Consider the following 24,682-nt stretch of genomic DNA (forward strand, 5'->3'; position numbering starts at 1 on the left):
AGATTTAAAAACCTTACCTCAAACATAGCAATACTCACGCTGCCCAAGTGAAGTTATAACACCCCTGCAACAGATAAAAAAACAAACAATTCATGATGATTATATAATTGTGCAGAGGCAATGGAACGTACTGCAACAATACCAACGAGTGTCTATCCAGTCCATGCCATAACTATGCAACTTGCATCGATACTGCAGGAAGTTTCACTTGCGAATGTAATCTGGGATTCCAAGGAAACGGTAGATTTTTGTATTTAGTAACCCTTAATATTCCAAACCACAGTCGAATAACTTTTTTTGTGGTTTTCTGTGACAATTTTGTAGAATTGTAAGATGTAATTGTTGATAAATGGAAACGGAGCCTGAAAATGTCTGACCCAACTTCCATCTCTAGATAGAACATAACGCAACTTTGAAACATCCACAAGTTAAAAATTACTTTCGTACGAGTCTGCCCTGAGACGTAAAAACAAATCACAAACAAATAAAACATTTTAGGCACATCCTGTGATGATATTAATGAGTGTGCTGACAGTAGCAGCTGCCACACCAATGCCAATTGTGAAAACTTGCCAGGATCATTCACTTGTGATTGTAATTCTGGTTATACAGGTAGCTTGCCTTTCTCCTATTGTATGAGTATATAAATGTGTATATTTATCTATGCATATGTAACATAAGTATCGTGTTGGTGGTTTCAGTAACACGAACGGTCTTTTTTCGTATGTGTTATAGGAAATGGGACTTTCTGTACAGATGTTAACGAATGTGAGACAAACACTGACAACTGTCATGCTGAGGCAACCTGTACCAATTCGATTGGAAACTTTAGGTATAGGATTGAAAACTTAATTTTTGATGGTAAAACAATGTAGAACACAATTATATTTTGATCGACACCATCTTGTGTTTATCTTAGTTTTTATTTTAGCTAGATTTTGCTCCTGTCCTGCTTGAAGCTCTATCTAAAAACCAAACACCAACTCTGGTCTGCTTTAATTATAATTAATACATTTACTTCCAGCTGCGTCTGTAACTCTGGTTTTGTGGGAAATGGAACAACTTGCGATGATGTTGACGAATGCTTATCAACGTCATTGAATGAATGCAGTATAAATGCTGAGTGCAGCAACACCATTGGGAACTACACATGTGATTGTAGTACTGGTTACACCGGCGATGGAAGAACTTGCAATGATGTTGATGAATGTTCGACTTCTGATCCATGCGATTCCAATGCCGTTTGCAACAACACCGACGGATCGTTTGTATGCGTTTGCAATCCTGGATATAATTTGAATTCTTCACTTCTAACGTGCACAGATGTTAATGAATGTGACAACACTGCAACTTGCCATCCCAATGCAACTTGCACCAACACAGAAGGAAGTTTTATGTGCGCGTGTAATGCTGGTACCACCGGAGATGGAGATGTTTGCTTTGGCAAGTTCTACGTCAAAATTGAATTTATTTTAGAGCAATTTGTTATGTTTTGAATTTGGTAAGCATTTAATCTTTTTGCTCCTCGTTGGGAACTTTTATAAGACAGCTTTTGTAAACCCAACTGCTTTTGAATTTCAGAGTTTTTCGTCAGCCAGATTACTCTGCTTCCATCATTCATATTCACTGAAGACCTCACAAACTCCTCCTCACCATTGTTTATTGAGCTTGCCCAAAATGTCACGAGCCAAATCGACAGAAAATTCGGAGCTAATCGAACCCAATCAACAGTTATACGATTCGTGGAAGGAAGTGTCATCGCAATGTAAATTTGCATTGCTGCTCATAGTTACAATTGCAATAAGACACGGCGTAAAGTTAAAACTTATTGCATTGTTATAGAAGTTAAAGTATCGAGCGTATCTTGAATGCCATAGTACAATTAGCTGACTCATCATTGTTGTGAACTGGAGTTAAAGTTTTCATGATCAAGCATAATTTTGCAGAATATTGGTCGAGATTCGCGGACCTTTCACAAGTGAACAACTTATCGCACTGTTTGATGATAGTTTGGGTGACCCGATCTTTGCAAATGGGCCCAGCACAAGTAATATTTGCAGTGGATATAATATTAGCCAGAAAAATGAAGACGTTTAACCGATTCACCAAGTACTATACATTCCGTTAACAATTGTTTCGTCATTAGCCTTGACCTGCGGTGCCTGTGCAATCAACGCAGTCTGCAACCAAACCGGGTCTGGCTCTTGCTCATGCAGTCCCGGTTACAGCGGTAATGGCGTCCTGACATGCGACGATATCAACGAATGCCAGGACACTTCGAATTGCGGCGATGGCGGCCAATGCATAAATAGCGTTGGTTCTTACACGTGTCAGTGTGATTCGGGATATAATTTAGTCTCAGGATCGTGCGTATGTAAGTACCAATTTGTATCTTTCTTTTGACTTTATGCTTTTCATTTATTTATTTTCTTTCTGAAACAACGTCAGTTAAGTTTTAGCTCTTTGAAACAGAACAGTTTTAACGATTATGTTAAGAAATTAGCCAGTGGTGGCCATAAATATGAGTCAATGCTGGTTGGATAGTGACGATAATCCTTTGTGTTGCAGCTCTCTGTAGCGAGTTCTGCCAGAATAGTGGAAGCTGCAATGTAGGCTTGGATGGAAATCCCCTGTGCACGTAGGTTTTCGTTTTATTCTGCCCGTTATATATTTTACTAACAGTTTGACATGTTAATGACAATGGTATATAACAATGTTTCGACAAACCGCTCCAAACGTTTAAATTGTTTGAATGTGTCGTATAGAAGTCCTACGTAATGCCAGTCTAACGGATTTAGAATACTTGTGCTGTTTTTGTTCATATATGATTCTGTAAGTTACATTTAGTGTAAGTTACAGTGGGCAATAAATTATAGTTAAGTTTACCAGCATATTTTGCTATAGGTGTATTCTGAGCTATTTTTTGTCGTATTATACTTGAACAACATGTAGCTTCCACAGTTTCATTTTATTTTTTGCCACTTTCAGGTGTCCTACTGGATTTATTGGAGACAGATGCGCCGAACAAGGTTATAAGACAGAAATAATATTTTTCACTGTGCGATATATCTGGCAATGTACTTTTATGCTTGTTTTTTTACACACGTTGTAACCTTGAGTGTGAACATAGTAGTAATAGGTTTTCTTTAATTTGAATCCGTAAATGCCTGAAAATATTCTTTCTTCTTTTGAAAGATACTGGAAGAATTGTTGGAATTGTTCTGGGTGTGATCGGCGGTGTGGTGCTTATTGCCATCGTCGTCTTAATCATTTACTGGAGGAAACGCAGAAGCTCTTCCAAAGATTTGACATCCATATAAAAGTAATTTTTGGCATTTTTGAAACTTTGAAAATGACTTGTGCATAAGACTAAACAGCTGTGCGTAAGATCATTGCACACTTGTTGATTAAATGTCTCCTTAGTTGTCATTGGTCATATGATTGACTTTTTCATTCTTTTTTCGAGCATGTTTGCTGAATGCTGTTATGCTGTAATCCATGCTGCTGCTGTAAAAATGGCAGGTTTTCTTGTCAGTAGGGATTTTGAAAACGAAACTCAAAGTAAACGAATGTTTTAGGATCTTCAGAGTCTACAAAAGCGGATACACCTCCAAACCCACAAAATCTGCTTCAAATTTGTTATTACTTATTACTAACCCAAATTTTGCAGTTGCAGTGTTGCAACCTTTGCTCTGTGTAAAAATCATGTGTTTCTGAATAAACGTCTAAAAAGTTAAAAATGACCGCCTTACATTATCTTCAATGAACTACCGGTTCGTGTTTAGCATTCAGAGTACTATTATTTTCGCGCAAGACGACGCGAAATCGAGCGATAGCGAATGACGTTTGCCTTACCAACTAGTGGTTCGAAAGGAGAAAATGACGATTTATTTTAAAACTAGACTGCTTAGTTCAAAAATTTTTACTCTGATCGTTGTAGGTTTAATCTGTTTAATTTAATGTGTTGCTGCTTGCTACTGTATTTTGTTTTCACTCACTACCATTCACAGTATTGCACTTATTAATCTACGCTTCCAATTACATACCATGCATACACTGGCTTACTGCTGTTGTAATTGTACATCAATAAAATTTTTCAATGTATCGAAACGATTTATATTTCATATTTGAAATTACAGCAGATTAAAGAATGACCAACAAGATAATCTTGCTACCGATTTCGTGAGTACAGTGAAGGTAACGCTAATTAGCTATACAAATTCAACACAATTTGGACCATTTTTTCAGTCGAAGTATAAATGAGACAGTTAGTATTTTTTCTGCAGATTTGTAGGCATGTAGATTTATATTTTGACGAGTACTTTGACAAGTACGAATTCGAATATGACAACAGGGAACTTTATTGTCCCAATAGGCCAAATTGTTATAACCATGATAATAATGGATTCAATTAACCCATCATGGATGCCACTGGCAAAGCGTATGTTTGGTTAATTCCTTGGCATTGTCAATAAAAACATTAAGCTAATTCTACAGCAACTTTCTGTGTCAAAGGAAATCCTTGACAATTTCTGCCATAATCATCACTGTCATAAAAATAAAGGTTGATACATCTCAAGATGAGTACGAAAACGCCACATCCTTCGCTGAATGAAAAAAGAAGCGAAGTTTCTTTTTAAAAATACAACCATGCTACAGATTTACTTTCCAATGACAAGGAAGAAAGCCGGGTTGAAACCATCCAAAAATGGATTTCAAACTCTTCAGTCAAGAAGCACAGTCATTATTGATACTTGACCTGTCCATCAAAACAGCACCAGCTATCGCACCAGCCATCACAGCAAAATATTGCTAAACATGTCAGACAACGGGGTACCTATACACCCAACAAAACATTCGAAAGCAAGCAAGCTGCGTTGTACCGTATTGAGTCGAGCTTTGTGTACAATAAAGAAACTGAAATATTACTGTATTGTCAATAACAATCGAAAGGCTATGAGGTTTACTATTGCCTACATATATAAAATAACACCAGTTTAGGCTTATTGAAGGCAAAATGTTTCCGTTATACACTTAAGTACGCTATCATTATAATATCTAAGTCATACTTACCGTATCTTTTATTGTGACGCAATAAGAACCGCCATCATCTTCATAATTAAGCGACGACTTAGCGTTCGATCTTTTCATTTATTTTTGGCAATAAATGCTTAACCACCACAGATCAGTACAAATCTTTTCACCAGTACAATTACTGACAATTTCTCTTTGAGTTATGGCTAACTTTGTTTGTGGCTATGCCCCTCATTTTAGGGTACCTTATTTACGGAATAACCATGCATGAAGGGTTATAATTTTCCCCGCAGGGATAGAAAAAATACTGGAACACAAAAATTCCCAAAAGAGGAAACTCACACAGGGCTCAACAACAACTCTTCCTGGCTTCTCAATAGCAATTAGATGGGGAACTTGGTATAGCCCAGGATGGCCTCACTGTGGACCTAACACTCAAGATGTCAATGATCTGATCAATAAGTGCCTATAGAAACCAAAATGGAAGGAGGCTATAAATCAGTCTAGGCAGGTAGCGGCGCTTATCAAATCTGGCTGAATCGTGATAGCCCTATATAAAGCTATATTACCCATTATTTTTGTAAGCTATTTCTATTGTAATATTAAGCCTTTTGGCCGACAAAACGTCCAGAGTACTCTAACCGCACGCAACAATAGAGTCAGATAATTCGACAGGTAAACTAAGTTAAGATAACGTCATAAGTCAAAAGCAGTTTGTCACATTAGTGCTTTACACCACTTCAACAATAGTGTAGTTCATAAAGGAACAGTTAAACTCCTCAAGGAACAGCCTATTAGGAAAATGGTATAGCCTACTAGAGCTAGGTCAAATCCAGGAGTTTTCCCACATTATTTTCTTGTGCTCCAGACACTAACACTGAACTTACATGGCTGTGATTATAAGTTTATAACCTATCTTTTAAGAGTTTGCCATCTCAGTGAAACATGCAATGCTTTAGCGTTTGCTCTGTAATCTTTTCATGCATAGGTAATGCTTAAGCTATAGTTTGAACCGACTCTGTTTCTTCCGGTGGTTGATGTCAAGATTTTAACTTAATCAAGGTTTGAATCACCAGCCTTTAACACAACAGCGACAAAAGTAGTGGTCTGATTACATCGCACATCAAAAGACGAACTGTGGAACAAATCGCTTCATTAGCCATTATTGTGTTCGGGAATGCCAATGAAACAGTCTTAGAGCTTTCTGGATACTTAAGAATTAATACATAGCTAGTAACTTTATGGTCAGTGGAATCGCCATCTTAACTTCCACACAATAATGTGGTCTCATCTTCGTTCATTGCTAATGTTTCTTTGCTTTCATCCTGTTTTTTTTTCTTTTTCTGCCGTCGTTGTTATATTCCCTCTTATTCCTCGCCAACTGTTGTTGCACTTTTACTTGAAACACTTTGTCTATATGTGACACACGGGTAAGTCTTTTAATTTTCGTAAAACTTCGCATCTTCATCTTTTCTTTTGTGACTAATCTGTGTAATCAAATTTTCGAGATTACATCAGGGGCCTCAATTTCGACCAGTTGTTCAAATCCCTTTATAAATTCACTGCGCTTTCCAACAAGGTCACTCTCCCTTCCCTTAGTACTGCAAAGTTTCTGTTAGTATCAAGTTATTTCATAAATTGAAGCGTTGCAATCCACATTGTCATTACTTTGATATGTGCCGTTTGGCAAAATGGAATGATGAAATCAGCAGAAGATTATCAGATGCTAGGGTCCGATTGTCTTTTACAATGTGTTGCTATTTAACATCATTTTACTAATGTAGAAAGTATTGGAAGTCCTGTTTGTTGGTAGGAAGCTTACACTTTATGTTGAAGGATGGCCAACAAAAAAGACTTTACATTTCTACCTTTTTTGTGGTTTGCTCAATTTCCCTTTCTTTCAGGTACAGCTGGCGAAATGACGTTTCGGCCATGTTAACTAATTTAAATTCAAGCCATCAGCACCTAACACCATTTGTTAGTAGTTAGTAGATCAAACATGTAATAATATAAACCCTTTTTTGCAAAAAAACGTAGAAACTAAGGTTAAAAATGGTCAATTTTGATAAAAATAGGTATGAAATGTTGAAGGATTATGAGGTTATATACAAAATGTTGTTATATTTGAATTTCTCATAGTCCAAAGCATGTGAATGAAAACAAGAAGCTAAGTCATAAGAAAATGTTTCACTTTTGAACAAGTGTACGGGAGACCTATGTCTGGTCTATAACCAGTTACTGTACAAGGTAACCTTGAATCAAGTGTAGCGATGCGGAAAAAACAAACATGTTTGTTCCCGTGGGATTTCATTGACTTGCGGCAATCGTATTCAGCGGAGATAAAATTGCCACAGGTGCCGCGAACGACGGTTTTCGTACGAATCACATCCGGTGTGCAGGCACCTTTATTTGAAGTAGCTTGTCAGCGTTCAGCGTTTTAAATCACGATCTGAATGCATAAGTTTGGATTTTTGTCTGTGATGGAAAAAAGCTATGTACATTTTTGTACCAACAATAAAAACTGGACTGTGCTTTATAACTATAAATTGTGATAAAGTCAAGTCAAAACAGATTTTTTCCTGCTAATACTTAAGGTATAACGAAAATGTTTGCAAAAAGAACGAAAGGGACAACTTAATCCTTTTCTTGCAGAAGCTTGTAAGATTCGGGTTTTGTCAAAGCAACAGACATTCATCCTCCCACATACTTAATTAGCCTCAAGATACATCATGCGGAAATTCGACTGAAGATGACCGCGTAAGACCAAAGAAGAACAAACACGGTACCAGAACCAACAACCAACATCACGATAGTGTTTATTTTTTATTTGCGCTCGTGGAATCGAACTTTTATGTCAAGGGTAATTTTTTCTTGATTTGACCTTGAAAATTATGGGAAGTCGGTTTTTTATGTTTTCGTTAATATCACTTGAATAATATAAGTAATTAATATGTCAGGTGCAAACATTTTCATTTGAACATCAAAATATAATTTACACCAATGTCATCGTAAAACTTTTGAGTTAGACTTCTGTACATTATGTTGATGCACAACAGCGTAAAGCCCCAGGAAGGAAACATAAACAAGTCTTGCCATCCCAAGTGGAAAGGACCGACAACATGCTTCACTAAGAAAAAGGTGTTCTGTCACGGTTGTGTGGTGAGTAAAGCTGACTTAACTGATGAACGCATTACAAAGTCAGTGTGGCGTCTCTAGAAAAAGTAGCATAACTGAAAAACTTCGCACGTGAGTACGCTGATTTCATAAAAGATATGCAACGTGTTGAGCTGTAGTCAAGTTCAGTTCTTCAGATTAAATTTTCAGCTTGCAGATAAATCTATAGACTTAACAACGATTTCAAAGTGGATAGCGGTTTAATGCCAATTCTGAGATAATTTGGTATAGAGTTAGAAATAAAATGGTATTAGATTAAATTGTTAATGTTTAATAAAAAAGAAAAACGTTTCAAAACAACTTGATTTACCCATCTACATTGTTTGAGCCAATCGTTGTATGGGTTGCCGCCTTGAACTTTTCATCAACTTGTTAACAATTTTTAGTCATTCGATTGATTGTTATGGCTATCAGAAGTGTCAGTTTCCATGAAAGCAAAGGCGATTGTAATTATTCTGAATCCAGTTGTAGCAATGGCAAAGTTTAAAAAAATTCAGGCTTGAAAAAACTGTGTGTTGTCAAAAGCAAAGATCAGATAACAACTTTGACATAAAAATCGAGCTCTTGGTAATTTACGCACAATTAAACACAGAGTGGTGTTTTTATCTAAGCACCATGTTGTGTATCTTTATACTTTTACATATAGGCTTTCTCAGATTTGTTATTGTTCTTTTAACTGTTGTCGTCAAAGCAAATCTTATTAAAAGGTGATTGAATAAAATGGACTTCCTTCAGATCATATTTACTATATGCGTTGTCTTCACGATTGTTGACAAAGGTAAGATTATTGTTATTGGTTAAGGTAATTAAGTTACATATACAGTAGTACCTATAAGTTGCCTTTTTGTGACTAAGACGGTTGCATATGGAACTGACGGTGAAACATATCGGTACCTTCAAGCAATTTTGCAAAAAGTAAAAGTAAATATCATAATACTCCAGAACCGATATGAAATTTACCAACATCGACAGGCGAGTTATCATTGTTGTGGGTTTTCCGTTACGACACGGATCACCGGTCAGATTGCTATCTCTCTGCGTGATAACTGCCATGTGCTACAATACGATGCAATGAATGGTCGGTCATCAACAAGTGACCGCGTATAATGATGGTGTAAAACCGATACTTATTTTAAGCCAAAATACTACGATTGAGCATGATAACCACTTGATGTGCCGTTAAAGATTTACAGATGCATTTCAGGTATATTTAAAATCTTCCACCATCTTTTTCTTTAAAAGTGATTTGTGGTTGCGTGAGTACGATCGTGCTACGCCCCAAATAGATTAGAAAACAGAAATGTTTTCCAGGTTTCCGCAAACTAAAAAACGCCATGATTGTCCTTGTACACATGGGTAAAATTTCACAAATCGTTCTTCGCCTTGAAGTTACAAATGCTAGTTTTGAAAATTTACCATGCGTAAATGGAAAATGTCACGTATAAAGGGTTATAAAACTTCACACGATCGTCATTCAAATCATTTCAAATGTCAACGCTCCCGTTTTTGATATTTACAAATACTTGAACGACGGTATTTATGTTGAAATTGGATTCGATCCAAATTATTTTAGCTTATACAAATGCTTATGGTATTTTATATGATTATAATTAATTTGTATTACTGTTTTAGTCATTCATAGAAGTAAACTTAACTAGACAAGGCCATGGTTATACCAACAAGTTAAAATTGCACAAACTGTAATTTTGTTACAGATTTACGCACAGCGAAGGCACTGAATACAACTTCTTCTCCGTGTAAGTGCGTGCAGTATCTTTACAAGTATCTATCGACATGTTGTTCGGTATAAAAAACACTTTTCTTACACTTTTTAAACATTTATTATAAATTTTCTGGAAAATCATAATTTAAAGGTTTCAATGAAACAATGCTCTTTATAAAAAATTTTCTTTAGAAGCACTTCTGCTTTTTATTACTATTATTTGCTATTCGTGCTATATGTGAATCTATTATGCTAGCAATGCATGCTAAGAAAACAATATATAGAGCGAAAAGTAAATGGCTTTTATCTTTCTAAAACAGTATCTATTGTCAACGAAAGCACGATACAAATTCTTGATGTTTCCGACGACAGCTTCGTTGTGAAATTTGACGCTATAACGGGCGCGGCCAACTATGTCGTGCGTTACTATCTTGGAGATGTGACGAATGATACCGTTTCTAACAGCACTTCTGTCACCATAACTGACGTTTCGCCGCTTGAAAATGAATATTTAGTAGCCATTGCTTACATGATTCCAACACAAAGTGCTTTCACCAACAATGTTAGCACAAGTAAGTTCATTAGATGTAGGTAGATGTTTTTAGTAACAATTTCAATCAAGTTATGTCAATGATGGTTTATACCGGGATCACGAGAAGTGACCGTGAACAAACTCACCGGCGACAACTGGTAGTGGACAACTGACCGGCAACAAATTGGCCGGCGATCAAATTAACCGTGACGTAAATTGGCCGGCGATGAAATTAACCGTCGATAAATTGGCCGGCGATCAAATTAACCGGCGACAAATTGGCCGTCAAAAGGTCAAAATTCTAATTCACTATCTAGTCGCTATCTAGTCACTATCCAATTTAGTATGTGTATTGCAGTCAAGGTTGTAGAGTTTTTTGGCCCCTTGTAGGGTGTAGGGTGTAGGGTGAGCCTACGGGTTTTTCACTTTTATTCATAGATTTCCTATTGTTACATGCATTTTCCCGGTCTAGACGAGTTGTTTGATGAGATTATGAAACAATGCGTTGTAGCCTATCTCATGTTGTAACAATGGACTCATTGCAATAACAATGGACACTTTAGTTAAGTAAATTGTCAGATTGAAGCTGTATGTCAGGACTCCCCTAGTTTTAAGTCTTGGTTATGGTTATACTAATAATTGTAAATTGCAAAAAGAGTTGGAGAAGCCCAGCAGGTGGAGACTGGAGAGTGAGACAGCAGATGAGCAGAATCAGCAGATTGAACAGACAGGAATCAAGTGATCTTGTTTTGTAGATTTACGACTTTGTGTTGTTTAAGTGAGTTGCCAGTAAACCCGGTGTAATGCCTATAATAATACCTAATATAATGCCACGTGATTGAGATACTAAATTGAGATACTTTTGCAGACTAGATGCCGACACTTTTAGAATAAAACTTATTTTTAAGGTCTGAAAATGGCAGAAGTAATCTAACAAAGAGGTAAGAAAAAATTAGTTTACAACCATTACATTTTCTGGAGAGATGGACAAAGTTCAGACGGGAAAACAACATTCTGGAGATGCAGTAATTACTACAAGAGTTTTTGTAAGGCACGTCTCCATACTGTAGATGGCTTAGTCACGAAAGAGTTGCACGAACACAGTCACCTACAAGAAAAGAGACATGTTCAAGTGGCCAAACTACTTACGGTCGTCAAGGAACGCGCTGGCAACGCTAACGATACGTCCAATCCAGCAAATATCATATCTGACGCGACAGTGGGATTGCCAGGTGCCGTCAGAGCGCATATTGTGGAAAAAAATATGAAAAGATCCATACAACGAACACGACTTAGGACTGTTGCAGCACCTGCAAATCCACGGAACTGCACAGATTTAGAAATACCTGACTCGTACAAACATATTCTTTTAGATGATGCTATGGGGTCTGAACTTTTTTTGCAGTATGACTCAGGAGCTGAAGAAAATAGGATATTAATTTTTGGCACCGAAGAGAGCAAAAGAGTACTAGAATTATCAGAAAACTGGCAAGCTGATGGGACGTTCAAGGTTACCCCGCCAATATTTTCACAGGTTTACTCTATCCATGCTTCACGACATGGCGACCTTGTCCCAGCGTTGTACTGTTTACTACCGAACAAAGCACAAGAAACATATGAGCGGTTATTTCGCGCAGCGTGGCAACTGATACCAAATGCACATCCAACAAGTTTTTTGGTTGATTTTGAAATGTCTGCAATAAATGCAATTCGGATGGTGTTTGACTATGATGACCTCACAGTAAGTGGTTGCTTTTTTCATTTAAATCAAAATGTCAGGAAGCACATGCAGCAAATCGGACTTCGAAGAAGGTATCAAAATGATCCAGAATTTGCACTACTGCTGCGTCACATACCGGCTTTGGCATTTGTTCCAATACAGCATCTGATTGAGGCTTTTGAAACATTAGAGGAAGTTGTGCCTGATGAAATGCTTCCGCTTCTCGACTACTTTGAGCGTACTTACATCGGGCGTCGCTTTCGAACTCAGCTCCGACGAGACCCGTCATATTCACATGACTTCTGGAACGTCCATGTTCGGGTGTTAAATGGCGAAGCCAGAACCAACAACAAAGTTGAAGGTCACCACAATCTAATAAACAAGATGTTATCAATGCAACACCCAACCATTTGGAAATTTATAGAAGCTTTGAGGAAATTGCAGAACATAAACAAAAACAAGATTGAGGCGCTCTGTGCCCAAGGGCCTCCTGTCAAAAGGAGAAAATACAAGGATCTGGATGCGCGACTTCAAACCATCGTTGAAGATTTTGCAAACCGTGACATATTAGATTTTCTCAGAGGCATCGCCCACAACCTACAATTTGCGCAATAAACTTCCTTATTTGTCAAATAACAGTTTGTGTAAATTTTAGTGCCCTTATTATGTAGTGTCATATGTGTTTTGCAGTGAACGTCTTTTAATGTTGTTACTCGTATTTCTCGTATTTCCGGAAATATTTCTGTTAATTTCAATAAATGTTTCAATGAGTATTGAAATAAAAAAAAATTTTGTTAAAACCAAAGGAAATACTTACAAACAAATATTTACTTTACATATCATATACTACCATCAACTTAAACACAATAATTCAGCACTTGCACGGTCAATTTACCTCCCGGTCAATTTTCATTCCGGTAAGTCTGTTCCCGGTTAGTTTGTTCGCGGTCAATTTACGTCACGTTCAGTTGTCCCCGGTGAGTTTGTTCGCGGTCATTTTCCCGCGGTCATATGTCGTGGAACCCGTTTATACCAGGGATATCCAACCTTTTATTATGGTGGGCCGTATTGTCACTTGAAATAATTGAATGGGCCGCAAAACCTATTAAATTTCAAGAAAAATGGGTACATGATATACATACTTTTGGGGTGAAAATGACTAGCCGGCCGCACAAAAATCTCAGGCGGGCCGCAGGATGGACATCCCTGGTTTATACATATAACTATAAATGTGAGTCTAAAACATTCAGAATTTGACCACAGATAGTTCTAATATATAATATTTGATGTCTTTATGGCAACTCAATTTATGAAGTGTTTTACTTTATGATATTTATCTCTTAAAATGTAGCATTATTAAATACAAGATCCCTATTTTATGCATGTATAGTGTATACTGAATGCCAATATTTAGAGCTTATTTCCCATTCGACACAATCAACATATTTGCTGACAACTTACTCATTAAATTCTTATTAACATTTATTCGAGAGTTAGTTAATATACTTATTTTTAATATTAATACTTATAAATAAATCCATCATTAAATAAAAAAAATTGTTAATAACTTGTTAGTAAAAAAGTATTAATATATTATACACACAGTATTTTATTTATAAAACTACATTCGTTTTTGTAGTGATATGGAACTTTAACGCAACACTGATCGACAGCATAACTTTATCGTGGAGAACTTTTTTATCTCCTAGTACTACGTTTTTCTATCTCTACTCAGTTTTGAATCCAGACAACAGTCAGCATGCTGTCCGAAATGTTGTAAGTTTTGTAAATATAAGTCAATCAATAAACTACTTAATTATAAAAAATGCTGTTAAATGTTTCCAACCGCAGTAAATAACGTAACGTTTTTTATTATTTATAAAAGGGGGTTCCGTCGCTAACGGTCGAAAATCTTTTGCCCGCAACAACGTATACATTTGTGGTGTCTGCTTCAGTTTTGAGTGGGGGCGCCTTCACAGATACTGCGTTATTTTCCATCAAGCAAATCACACGTAAGTTTACGTAAAGGTGCGGAAAACAGGAATAAATTTTCACACTAAAGCCATCATATGCACAACTTGTAGGCACGTCTCCACCTACCGGATTTTCGTTCCTCGCATCATCAGATAGCGTTAGCATAAGGTGGGATAACGTTGAAGGTGCTGAGAGCTATGAATCGACTGTCTATGAACCGACAACTGGTAGCGTCGTTGCAAATGTTGTCGGAGTCGGAACTCATGGCGTCAACAATGCAATTTTGATTAACCTCACCAATGGACAGTTTTACACTTTCGAAGTGTGTGCCGTCAACAGCGCGGGAAGTAGTTGTGGAAACATTTCAATAAACGGCCGTAAGTTTACCTTCTTGATCGTTAATCGTTCATTTGAGATTTTTTCTTGTTTAAAATGCAGCATTACCTTCTAATAACTTCCTGGTAATTCATGTCGGTTGAGTGTAAATACTCTACCACCATGTTGGCAGCATTACCCACACCAAACCCACCTACCGCTGAATCAGTGACACAAACTTCCATCAACCTAACCTACGACAATGTTGAAGGCGCCACTATGTACAATATTTTGGTTGAAGATCCTTCTGGAAATGTGGTTACGGTTCGTAATGAAACTAACCTAGATGGCGAAAATATAACTTAAGTTAATTACATCTGTGCAAATATGAACCACCGTCCTTAAGGTTTTATCCATAATGATTCGTAGAACTTCACCGAAAGTGAAAATCACGCCTTGATCAGCGGCCTGGCACCAGGAATCACGTATGATGTATCACTCAGCGTCATATACCCAGCAGGATCAAGCCCAAATGCGCTTTTATCCCAAATCACTGGTAAAACGTTTGCATTTCATAATAACTTTCAACAGGCTAATTTTTTCATTGTTTTAAGTTTCAAAATATTTGCACAAGCGTGACGCGACACCTTATCGAAAGACACTTTATCGAACGACACTTAATCGAACGACACTTTATCGAAAGACACTTAATCGAACGACACCTGATCGAAACGACACCTGATCGAAACGACAGTTGATCGAACGACACTTTATCGAACCGAAAGTTGATCAAACGACACTTTATCGAACCGACAGTTAATCAAAACGACAGTTGATCGAACGACACTTTATCGAACCGACAGTTCAAGCAAGATTTTTGCGTGTTTCTCAAACATTGAAACAATGGGTCATTGTGATGTTCAGCTATCTGTCCATGTTTGTTTGATAAAGTTGGATTTTGTAATTTTTGAGATATTGTGATATTTATATAATTTTGCTCTCTCTCCGCATTGAAACGTATTACTCATTTACGCACCAATAACTTGACTAACTATTCTTTTTCGTTCTCTTTTCACAGCGGGGGCGCGGCGTAACAAGAAGAATTTATAAAAATGTGTCACTTTTAGAAATACCTAATTTACACTAAATTCACTTTCTTTAGTTTTACAATTATGATGTATACAGGAAGCCAGATGATGTTTCTACTAACCTGTAATAATCTCATCAGTCTACGACGCATAGGTTTCTAGGTTACTCTCGTACTTAGTAATTCTCGTGCGTATTCTTGTGATATCTTATTAATATGTGGGCGGGCCGGCCGCCATGCGAAATCGAACACTTTATGATACAAATATAAAATATAGATATAAAATATAAATCGTCAACTTTATGATATATACATCACAATTCATTAATGCACACCATTACAAAGACCGCACATCACAATGGCTCATTGTTTCAATGTTTGAGAAACACGCAAAAATCTTGCTTGAACTGTCGGTTCGATAAAGTGTCGTTCGATCAACTGTCGTTTTGATTAACTGTCGGTTCGATAAAGTGTCGTTCGATCAGCTGTCGTTTCGATAAAGTGTCGTTCGATCAACTGTCGGCTCGATTAACTGTCGTTCGATAAAGTGTCTTTCGATCAGCTGTCGTTTCGATCAGGTGTCGTTCGATAAAGTGTCTTTCGATAAAGTGTCTTTCGATAAGGTGTCGTAGTACCTTGCACAAGTAGCCTATACTTTATAAAAGTTTATATTATCGCTGTGGATGTTGATTGACAATAAACAATTTGTCGAAAAATATTGCCAAAAAGATTAATCTGGACTGATATTTATGTGCAGCTCCACCAAATGTGGCAGGAATCAATGTCACATCACGGTCATCCACAAGCCTTTCAATAGAATACTTGCAGTCATTAGGCTCGGATAGATATCTGATAGGCATCACGGAGACATCACCGTTTGGTGCTGCTAGAGGCTTTACCTCATTTGGTTTAACTGCCCTTGTCACCGGCTTGGCAGATGGCATTTCGTACTCAATTACGGTTAGCGCAACCAACTCTGCTGGATCAAGTCAACCGTCCATAATTACAGACGAATTTACAAGTAACTTTGCAATATCTTTAAAATTTGTTAAGTGCGTTGCTAAGCTTAGCATTTAGTTTAATTCTATAAAATGATTGCATTGGGTTAAAAGCAGTGATAGAAACAAGTGATAATGGCTGTGACAGAAATCAAGTTAAGTCACTAATAGCGCAAATCCACGTATATCAAGTTCAAGTCCATGTGTTAACATACGTTAGGTCACAAACAAGTCACTATTTACTATTTATTTTTTGTTTTTGGTCGGTAGTAAACGGTTTTGTGAATACTCGTAGCGTAAATGTAAGCATAAAATCTGATTTTATCCGTTTCTGACGCTTTTGCACACTCAGTCAGTACAATGCATTGAATAGTAATTTTGGATAATTTCTTTCACAACAATAAAAACCGATTCTGCAGTATAACGATTTGAAATAATTTATTTTTTGACTTGAGTCAAGTCAACCGAAATTTTTACGTAACACCAGTTAAGTCGAGTGTTTTAAGCACTAAAACATAAGCCAGTCAAATCAAATCAAATCAAAACCTGACTCTGATCTTTCCATGCCTGGTTAAAAGAGTCAAGTTTATGATATGCTGCTATAATTTGATCATTGGACTGACATTGTTAGCTATACTAATAATTTTAGCTAACACGTCTTTTTTTAATATATATAGTGTAATTATAAAATTGGCGAAATATTGTCTTTTATTTAAATAGCGATTCTTCAATGCCGTAGAAAGCAAAGTCCAGCTCTAAGTCAGGCGTAGCTCAATGGGAGTTATTTTTAAATATAAGCTGTACGCTAGTATAAATAAGTTACGATGATTGGTGAGAAAAACGAAACATTTAACGATATTTAATTTATAGACTAATAAATACATTTTCGCTCTATAAAATAATGAAAAAAACGTTATTTCATATTTTCAGGATCGATCAGCCCGCCTGAGTTGTTCTTTAGTAACACAACTACTTCATCTTTTAATGTAAGATGGGACGCTCAGCGGCCAAACCTACCAACCACGTAAGGGACCTGAGCAAGATATTTGTGCTGCAAGACAACGGCGTGAGACTGGCAATTGGTTCCCTGGTTACTTTTTCAAAATCAGTTATTTATTGAAAACAAGTTTGTTTATCTTATGTGCGATTTTTAATCAGTTATTCATTCGCATATAAGTTGGTAACCTGTAAGCCTATAATAATTATTTTTTAAATCCTTTACCTATTTGTAGAGGAAGTTGTTTTCAAACAATGAATAAGTAACCAGTAGGGAACCGGTGACCATGGATTCAGGCCAGTTGCACGGACGTGCATATAATATAAGAGCGATATGATCCTGCACGGTATAATCTGCATATATTTAATCCGCAGTGTATGATCCCTGTGGGACTAAGCCTGTGGTTCCCAACCAGTGTGGTTCCCAACCTGGTGTGCTGTGGTCCAATACTCAGTTGTGCCGCGAGTTTCTTACTTTATATTTATATCAGAAGTGACTCCGGCACTTGGGTTTAAGTTTCATAAAATGACCAGACACTTGCTTGCATTGGCGTCGATTCTTTGAAAGAAGACGAAAAATCAGGGCGAAATAAATATTCGGGATTTCCCCATTGCGAAAACGCTAGAGCGGCACAATGCGTAGTAATATACGACCACTGGGTGGCACAAACTATTTATCTCTTCTGTAAGGTGCCACAAGCCTAAAATGGTTGAGAACCACTACACTAAGCTGTGATAATAAGTTATGATTTACAACCTTAAAAACCATAATAAATACTTGGCTCAGATAAATTCGGATTTTGGAAAACCTATTAAACTTTTACCATAACTTTAGTATAGAACTTGACATTCGTACGTAATAATACCTCAAATTTCTAACTTTTAAATTTTCTTCCCCTTTTTTAGAAACTACATACTACGGGTTGTTTTATCCTCGTCTGGAGCATCGCCTGCTGGACTTTCGATTGGTTTTATATCCGACACGGAAGCAAAAGTTTCAGGATTAGACGCAGGTACTGTGCACACGGTCACTATCCAAACAGAAGATGCCTTCGGAATCAGCGCATTGGCTACTCGGATAAATCACGTCACGCGTAAGTAAATTCTAAACCGTTGATTCAGAATCATACAAGTGTAGTCACAGGTTGTTGGTAAATCTTTTTTTTAAGTTTGCGTTGCGTTAGTGTGGATTTTCGTTACAGTTCCAGCCATTACCACTGGACTTGTGATCACTGACCAGACCTCGAACAGCCTTACCGTTGTTTGGAATTTGATTCAAAGTGCAAACGCTTACAGAGTGACCGTGAACAACACCGCTTTGTCGAGCCTTGTAATCGATAAGGTAAGACTTTAAATGATAAAGATGATTGTCGTTTATGATCATCACAATCCTAGTATTGTACATGACTTGCACCGTATAGGGACGAGAAGATTAAAAAGGGTTTCTAGAGATGTCAAATTCGCTGACAAAAGTGTTGAATTCCTAATACAGTCAATTCCGCTTAATTCGGACACTTTGGTTCCTCTCACTTTTGGCCGAAATAAGCGGAAAATCAATTGTTCGTTTTATGGTCATGCGTAAAGGCAGACAACGCATTTAAAATACTGTACTGTTGCGTAATAAATGAATTGCAGCTGCACTATACTGCAGTAATTGGCACTGATCGCATAAAACGTCTTTGCTTACTTTAGTGAGCAATTTCACTTTTTCTACTAAACTTTTCTGAACCATTCTGTTCTACAAGATGGACGCAATTGTACCGAAGTAAAAGCGACTATGAAGCTCATTGTCGATTGTTACTGCATCGATCGTCATTGTTTCACCATAATCACTCATAATGCAATTGGATCTTGTGTTAAAACGAACGAAATACTGTTTATTGTGTCATAACCTAACTATAGGAATTGCGAACCTGTGTCCGAATTAAGCGGAGAATTGTCCGAATTAACGGGAGTTTTTTACGTTCAATTTGTACTTTTGTTCCGTTCCCGAAGATTTTGGCTGAATAAAGCGGTTGTCCGGGTTATCCGGTGTCCGAAGTAAGCAGATTCGACTGTACTTAAATTGTTAACTTTTATCAGCACTATTTCACCTCTTTCAACCTTGATTTCACTTTTTATACAAAGAAGGGTTTGTTTTCAATTTTGAACTTGAAGTTTGTTTCAAATTTTGTATAGTTTCTGAAATACGGTTATTGCGCAATAATTGCGCAGTGTGCACAAATACTGTTATTACTGCATAGAACGTCACTACACTATCTTTCACCGCTACATCGTTGGTCGGTGGCCAAGAATATGAAATATCCGTTTTTGCCTACAATGAGAATGGTTTCGGCCAGGCAAGCACAGTAAAAGACTTCACAAGTTAGTTCGTTTGTGCTTGTGTGTTTCATATTTTTCTTTTGTAAGGAACAAGCATTAAATATTTTCTTGGTATTTTTTTCTGCAACAGTTTCCGATCCTTTTCCATCTACTGCTCAATTGGCATCCAATACTGAAACTTCTATCACAGTCAATATCACCGAAGTAAGCGGAGTGGTTAACTACACGGTGAGGGCGATGCTTGTTGGAGCCGCAGGTATGCCAGTGGCATTGCTTAGAATTTTGTCAGCTCTTGATCTTATTTCAAGGAATTGTAAATTTTTATTACTTCCATTTAAAATCTATATGTGTCCTTGCTGATTATATGAGCTTTGCTGTTTCTCATTTGTGCAGATAATATTACGTGTATTGCTGTAAATAAATCCGGCTGTACAAATACTGGTCTGCTATCAGGAAGGGACTACTTAGTGAGTGTACGCGGAATATATCGCTCGGGCGATCAGAGCAAATTTGGGAATGAAACTGAAATCACAGCAGGTAAAAAAACACGAAAACAGATATTATGAACGCTGTTTACACAGTTTCATGTCACATCATTATTATTTTAGTGCCCAGCCGTCCAACTAATTTGAATACCTCTTCCGGAGACTTCAGTTTGAACATCTCAACTGAAACGGTTATTGGTGCCTCTTTTTACACATTCGCTATTCCTTCAGTTGAAACTGTATCTTCAGCCAATCAATTTGCAACCTTTACTGGCCTTAGTTCAGGAACAATTTATAACATAACATCAGCAGCAACGAAAACTACTTCATACGGAAATTTTACATCCAGTACAACGACACTCACTGCAAAAACAAGTGAGTTTTGTATTGTTAAATCTAAACCTATTAAAAACTCCTTATGTTTTCTGACAAATTAAACACTTATTGGTATGTTAATAAGTATTTTAATATTTTGCAGCGCAAGCGATTCTGTCGAATGTGCTTGTATCTGATGTTCAACCAAATCAATTCAATGTGAGCTGGGACGCCATTCAAGGAGCAGTTGGTTACTTGGTCAACGTAGTCCCATTGGACACTTTGACAAGAGTTGTGACAGTGGCTTCTGGCATTTCACTCACAGCTGTTGGCCTTAAGCCAGGAATTGTTCATAATATCACCGTTCAGGGAACTTATGAAACTGGGAATGGATCAGAAAGTGAAGTTGTTCAACAAATCACAGGTCCTACAACAACGATGGGTCTAACAGTGCAAGCAGTGACAGCAAATAATATTACCGTAAGTTGGAACCAGGTAGACACTGCCACAAGCTACCGGGTAACATATTCAGACGTGTCATCAACTGCAGCAATGTCAGTTCTCACGACTAACTTTACGGCCTTCATAATAAGTGGCTTGCTGGAAGCCACCACTTACAGAATCAGTGTAGTTGCAATAAACAATCATTTGGAAAGTGAGCAGTCAATCGAACTAAGACAAATAACAGGTAAAAATAGGCATGAACTTGCATAAAGTATAGAAATTATAAAGACTTTTAACTTTGTAATATTTTGCACCAGAAAATACAGACTAGGAAATATTTCCTAGCATTATTAGTAATAAACTCAGCTTAATTGATTACTTATAACAATTACCTACACCTCTGGTAATCTCTGAGCTGGAACATTGTTGAATTCCAGGTTCAAATCATGAAATAAAGTTTATCTCTTTATTTAGCACCTTTAGCCCCAACTTTCGTTGCCAATTCCACAACGCAGACCACCATCTGGGCCGTATGGAGCAATCCAAGTGGTGCGGACAGTTATTTGGTAGAAGTGCTCAATGAAACGTCAGATCTCACGATATTTGCAACAGTCACGTAAGTATTTATTATACCAACAACTTTCAAAATATACTTATACCGTACATTTGGCGTGCATGCAACTTTAGCTGCTGCGCTTGTTGGCTCTTCTAGATCGAACACTTTTATTACACTGACGGAAGCAGATGGGAAGCAGCCTGGTCAAAACTACACTTTATGTGTGCGGGCCCAAACTCACTCGAACAGTAGTGGAGGAGTGACGGCTAGCGCAAGAACCTGCATAAAACTTTTGACGGGTGAATATAATAACTTAACCACATAAAGATGAAGAACGGTTCAAACTTTCGAAACGAAAATGATAAGCTTAGCCTACGAAAACGTTTAGTAAATTTGACCTCATTAGTTCTTGTTGAATTTAATTATTTAGCGCCTGGTAACTCGTCATCGCCGATTGAAATAGCCAGCACAGCAGACAGCTTATCAATCGTGTGGGAACCGGCAGTTGGTGCAAATGACTATGAGTTAACATTGATTAAGTGAGCTTTGGTTTGTCATAATATCGGCTGTTTATTAAATATTTATTTTGATATCTAGTAACTTGTCTGCAGATGTTGTATTAACATAATATTTTATCTATATTTTCTCTAACTTATCACGTGAAACAATTTACTATTAAGCGCAAACCTTTCAATTCTATGATGGGGAATCTTTTGCCAATGCCTGCAGCCCATGGTGTTAAAATTTAAAGCAAAGCGTACCAGCTACATGCTGTTTATGGTACACCGCCAAAACGGAGTAAAGATTGCCTTACAAAAATTTTTTTTTTTTGAAGCCCAACTATTTACCAAAAATGTCGAAGATAGTATATATGCAAATATTAGCCGCCATCACGGTTCATTAGGCTTGCTCCCGTAAGAATTCAAGCATAATATAAAAGCCTTAAAAATAAAAACTTCTTTGCGCTTTTTATGGTTCATATAACCGCTGTTTTGCACTTTTTGTCATACGCCTACGCACAGTTTTATGTAAACATTTGGGAAATTTTTTCTTGTTCTATATCTATCCCACCCTCATGAAGTTTTGTGACTATTTTATTCCATTTCAACTATTTTGAGTCCGTATTCTATGAAACTTATAAATAGTAATGATAACATTATATCATATGTAATGCCTGACTTCTATGTAAGTTCCACGTCAACATGCATGCACAATTAATGATTTAAACGTCAGAAGACTTCCTAACGTTGAAGTTACCTACATAGTGTCTGTTACGAGTTAAACATAATTACTCTAGACACGATGAAACGTTTGTTGAGTGATAAACGACCAATAAATCAGAAAATAATTTTCTACAACTTACGTTTTTTACAGTATTACAATATGCTGCATCCTACTATATTAAAAATATCCATCGGAATTATAATGCGAAATCCATACCCAAACTACCTCTGTTACCGGCCTTTTTCTAGTGCTGGTTCGAAGAGACCTGCAGTTAACTATAGGATTGTATTTCAAAACGGTAAAAACTAGGCAGGTCTACATAGCAGTATAGGCATCGGTAGAGTGTCATCATCACTCGTTGTAACAACAGACAAGGCGCAGCCAAATCGACAAGCGCTTCAGCCCGGAGGCAAACAAGACTGCGGAATGAAAAATTAGGCTTAAAACAACTTAACACCTCATCTCATCTCACAGAGCAAATACAGTTGGACTCTTACTCACAAATCTACCTTGGATATACACAAATTGGCATTATTATCGCATCAGTCTGATACAATTTAGATAACTTTAGGCACGCTTCATTAATTATATATCAAAGAATTGAAACAATTTCATTTAAATTTAGTTTGAATACATCGAGCCAAGTTTTCAAAAGCAGAGTTGGTTCAGTGACAGACTACACGTTTACTGGATTGAAGCCATCCAGGCTTTATGAGGCAACCGTAACTGGATTTAACAGACTTGGAGCCATGAATTTCAATTCATCCGCATCATTTATTACAAGTGAAGCAAATAAGTTGATATAAATCATAAGAAGGTTTTAAGGTTTTAAGTTTAAGGTTTTTGTTAAGTAGTTTTGAAACTTTGTTGATTTATCTGTACCTTCATGGGCTATTACGAGTCTGCATGTGATTAATTTTGTAAAATCAAATAGGCCCTTAATTTTAAACCTTTTTATTTTGCTTTTTATATTTTTCAATTATTGCATGGCTTTTTGTTTTCCATTTTAAGACCCGGAAACCCCAATGGTGACATCGGCAAACATTACTACCACGTCAATAGAAATTGCGTGGTCAAACGTAACTGGAGCGGTTCGCAGTATCGTCAGCGTAACCAGAGCTGATGGTTTACCCATCGAAGCTTACTGTGTCAGTGTACAAAACAATGAAAATTGTGTCGACGAAATTTTAAAGAATTTGGCTGTTATTTCGAGACTTAACCCAGGCACGGAATACATCTTTTCCATAAGCTCGTCCTCATTTTCGAAAACAAGCGCAGCGGGAAGGCTTGCTCAGATTACACGTGAGTTGAGAGCTATAGTACTTTACCAACGCTCCGATGTAACGTTTCGAAAGGTTATAATTTCGAATTTTTAACGCATCTGTTTCCACGAAAAGTGTTTTTAAGTAATAAAAATAAAACCTGATCAAAGTGTTTTTATCTTCATCTTTTAACTCGTTTTTTATTGATTATATTTTTCTTTATTTTTTAGTTCCGGGGCTTCCAGCCAAAGTTGAAGTTGTCGACCAGTCACCATCTAGCATAGTTCTTACGTGGTCTTCAGTTAATGGAACCAGCCAATACTTTGCCACCATTATGGACACTTCCTCCTCAATTTTTCTTTCTTCAACTTTAAACACGATTACGTTTTCTGGATTAAGCCCTGGAACCGTTTACACAGGATTCATTTTTGCAAGTAACTCCGCAGGAAATGGATCTCGATCTCATTTTTCGACTGCAACCGGTAAAACATTGCTAAGTGTTGCTAATCGTGTCAAGTGAC

General features: G+C 37.1%; 2 protein-coding genes and 1 long non-coding RNA gene across 6 annotated transcripts in view; 2 read left to right on the top strand and 1 right to left on the bottom strand.

Moving 5' to 3' along the window:
• LOC143450507 (uncharacterized) overlaps positions 1 to 4,105 on the top strand; it is a 38,073-nt gene extending 33,968 nt beyond the window's left edge. For both annotated transcript variants that reach the window (XM_076951077.1, XM_076951076.1), the window contains exons 71-81: positions 116 to 240; positions 499 to 612; positions 736 to 832; positions 1,025 to 1,443; positions 1,582 to 1,765; positions 1,947 to 2,047; positions 2,147 to 2,374; positions 2,569 to 2,638; positions 2,989 to 3,029; positions 3,196 to 3,322; positions 3,579 to 4,105. In XM_076951077.1, coding sequence (XP_076807192.1) covers positions 116 to 240; positions 499 to 612; positions 736 to 832; positions 1,025 to 1,443; positions 1,582 to 1,765; positions 1,947 to 2,047; positions 2,147 to 2,374; positions 2,569 to 2,638; positions 2,989 to 3,029; positions 3,196 to 3,320 — 1,504 coding nt within the window. In that variant the 3' untranslated portion in view covers positions 3,321 to 3,322; positions 3,579 to 4,105. The remainder of the gene's footprint in view (positions 1 to 115; positions 241 to 498; positions 613 to 735; positions 833 to 1,024; positions 1,444 to 1,581; positions 1,766 to 1,946; positions 2,048 to 2,146; positions 2,375 to 2,568; positions 2,639 to 2,988; positions 3,030 to 3,195; positions 3,323 to 3,578) is intronic.
• Positions 4,106 to 8,852: 4,747 nt separating this feature from the next.
• The window catches only part of LOC143450508 (uncharacterized), a 28,553-nt gene continuing 12,723 nt past the window's right edge, over positions 8,853 to 24,682 (top strand). For all 3 annotated transcript variants that reach the window (XM_076951078.1, XM_076951079.1, XM_076951080.1), the window contains exons 1-23: positions 8,853 to 8,986; positions 9,924 to 9,965; positions 10,252 to 10,503; positions 13,823 to 13,959; positions 14,069 to 14,195; positions 14,268 to 14,534; positions 14,666 to 14,796; positions 14,902 to 15,028; positions 16,317 to 16,580; positions 17,488 to 17,581; positions 18,460 to 18,647; positions 18,756 to 18,895; positions 19,797 to 19,917; positions 20,006 to 20,131; positions 20,269 to 20,412; positions 20,484 to 20,735; positions 20,839 to 21,363; positions 21,594 to 21,735; positions 21,832 to 21,974; positions 22,106 to 22,214; positions 23,525 to 23,682; positions 23,911 to 24,201; positions 24,392 to 24,643. In XM_076951078.1, the coding sequence (XP_076807193.1) occupies positions 8,929 to 8,986; positions 9,924 to 9,965; positions 10,252 to 10,503; positions 13,823 to 13,959; positions 14,069 to 14,195; positions 14,268 to 14,534; positions 14,666 to 14,796; positions 14,902 to 15,028; positions 16,317 to 16,580; positions 17,488 to 17,581; positions 18,460 to 18,647; positions 18,756 to 18,895; positions 19,797 to 19,917; positions 20,006 to 20,131; positions 20,269 to 20,412; positions 20,484 to 20,735; positions 20,839 to 21,363; positions 21,594 to 21,735; positions 21,832 to 21,974; positions 22,106 to 22,214; positions 23,525 to 23,682; positions 23,911 to 24,201; positions 24,392 to 24,643 (4,090 nt within the window). In that variant the 5' untranslated portion in view covers positions 8,853 to 8,928. The remainder of the gene's footprint in view (positions 8,987 to 9,923; positions 9,966 to 10,251; positions 10,504 to 13,822; positions 13,960 to 14,068; positions 14,196 to 14,267; positions 14,535 to 14,665; positions 14,797 to 14,901; positions 15,029 to 16,316; positions 16,581 to 17,487; positions 17,582 to 18,459; positions 18,648 to 18,755; positions 18,896 to 19,796; positions 19,918 to 20,005; positions 20,132 to 20,268; positions 20,413 to 20,483; positions 20,736 to 20,838; positions 21,364 to 21,593; positions 21,736 to 21,831; positions 21,975 to 22,105; positions 22,215 to 23,524; positions 23,683 to 23,910; positions 24,202 to 24,391; positions 24,644 to 24,682) is intronic.
• Positions 20,731 to 21,649, bottom strand: LOC143450514 (uncharacterized). The gene is made up of 2 exons (XR_013114717.1): positions 21,512 to 21,649; positions 20,731 to 21,347 (listed from the first exon to the last, which is right to left on the bottom strand). It is a non-coding gene; the product is annotated as an uncharacterized LOC143450514 (long non-coding RNA).

The sequence above is a fragment of the Clavelina lepadiformis genome, chromosome 3 (assembly GCF_947623445.1).
Source record: "Clavelina lepadiformis chromosome 3, kaClaLepa1.1, whole genome shotgun sequence".
In the NCBI taxonomy this organism is placed as follows: Eukaryota; Metazoa; Chordata; class Ascidiacea; order Aplousobranchia; family Clavelinidae; genus Clavelina; species Clavelina lepadiformis.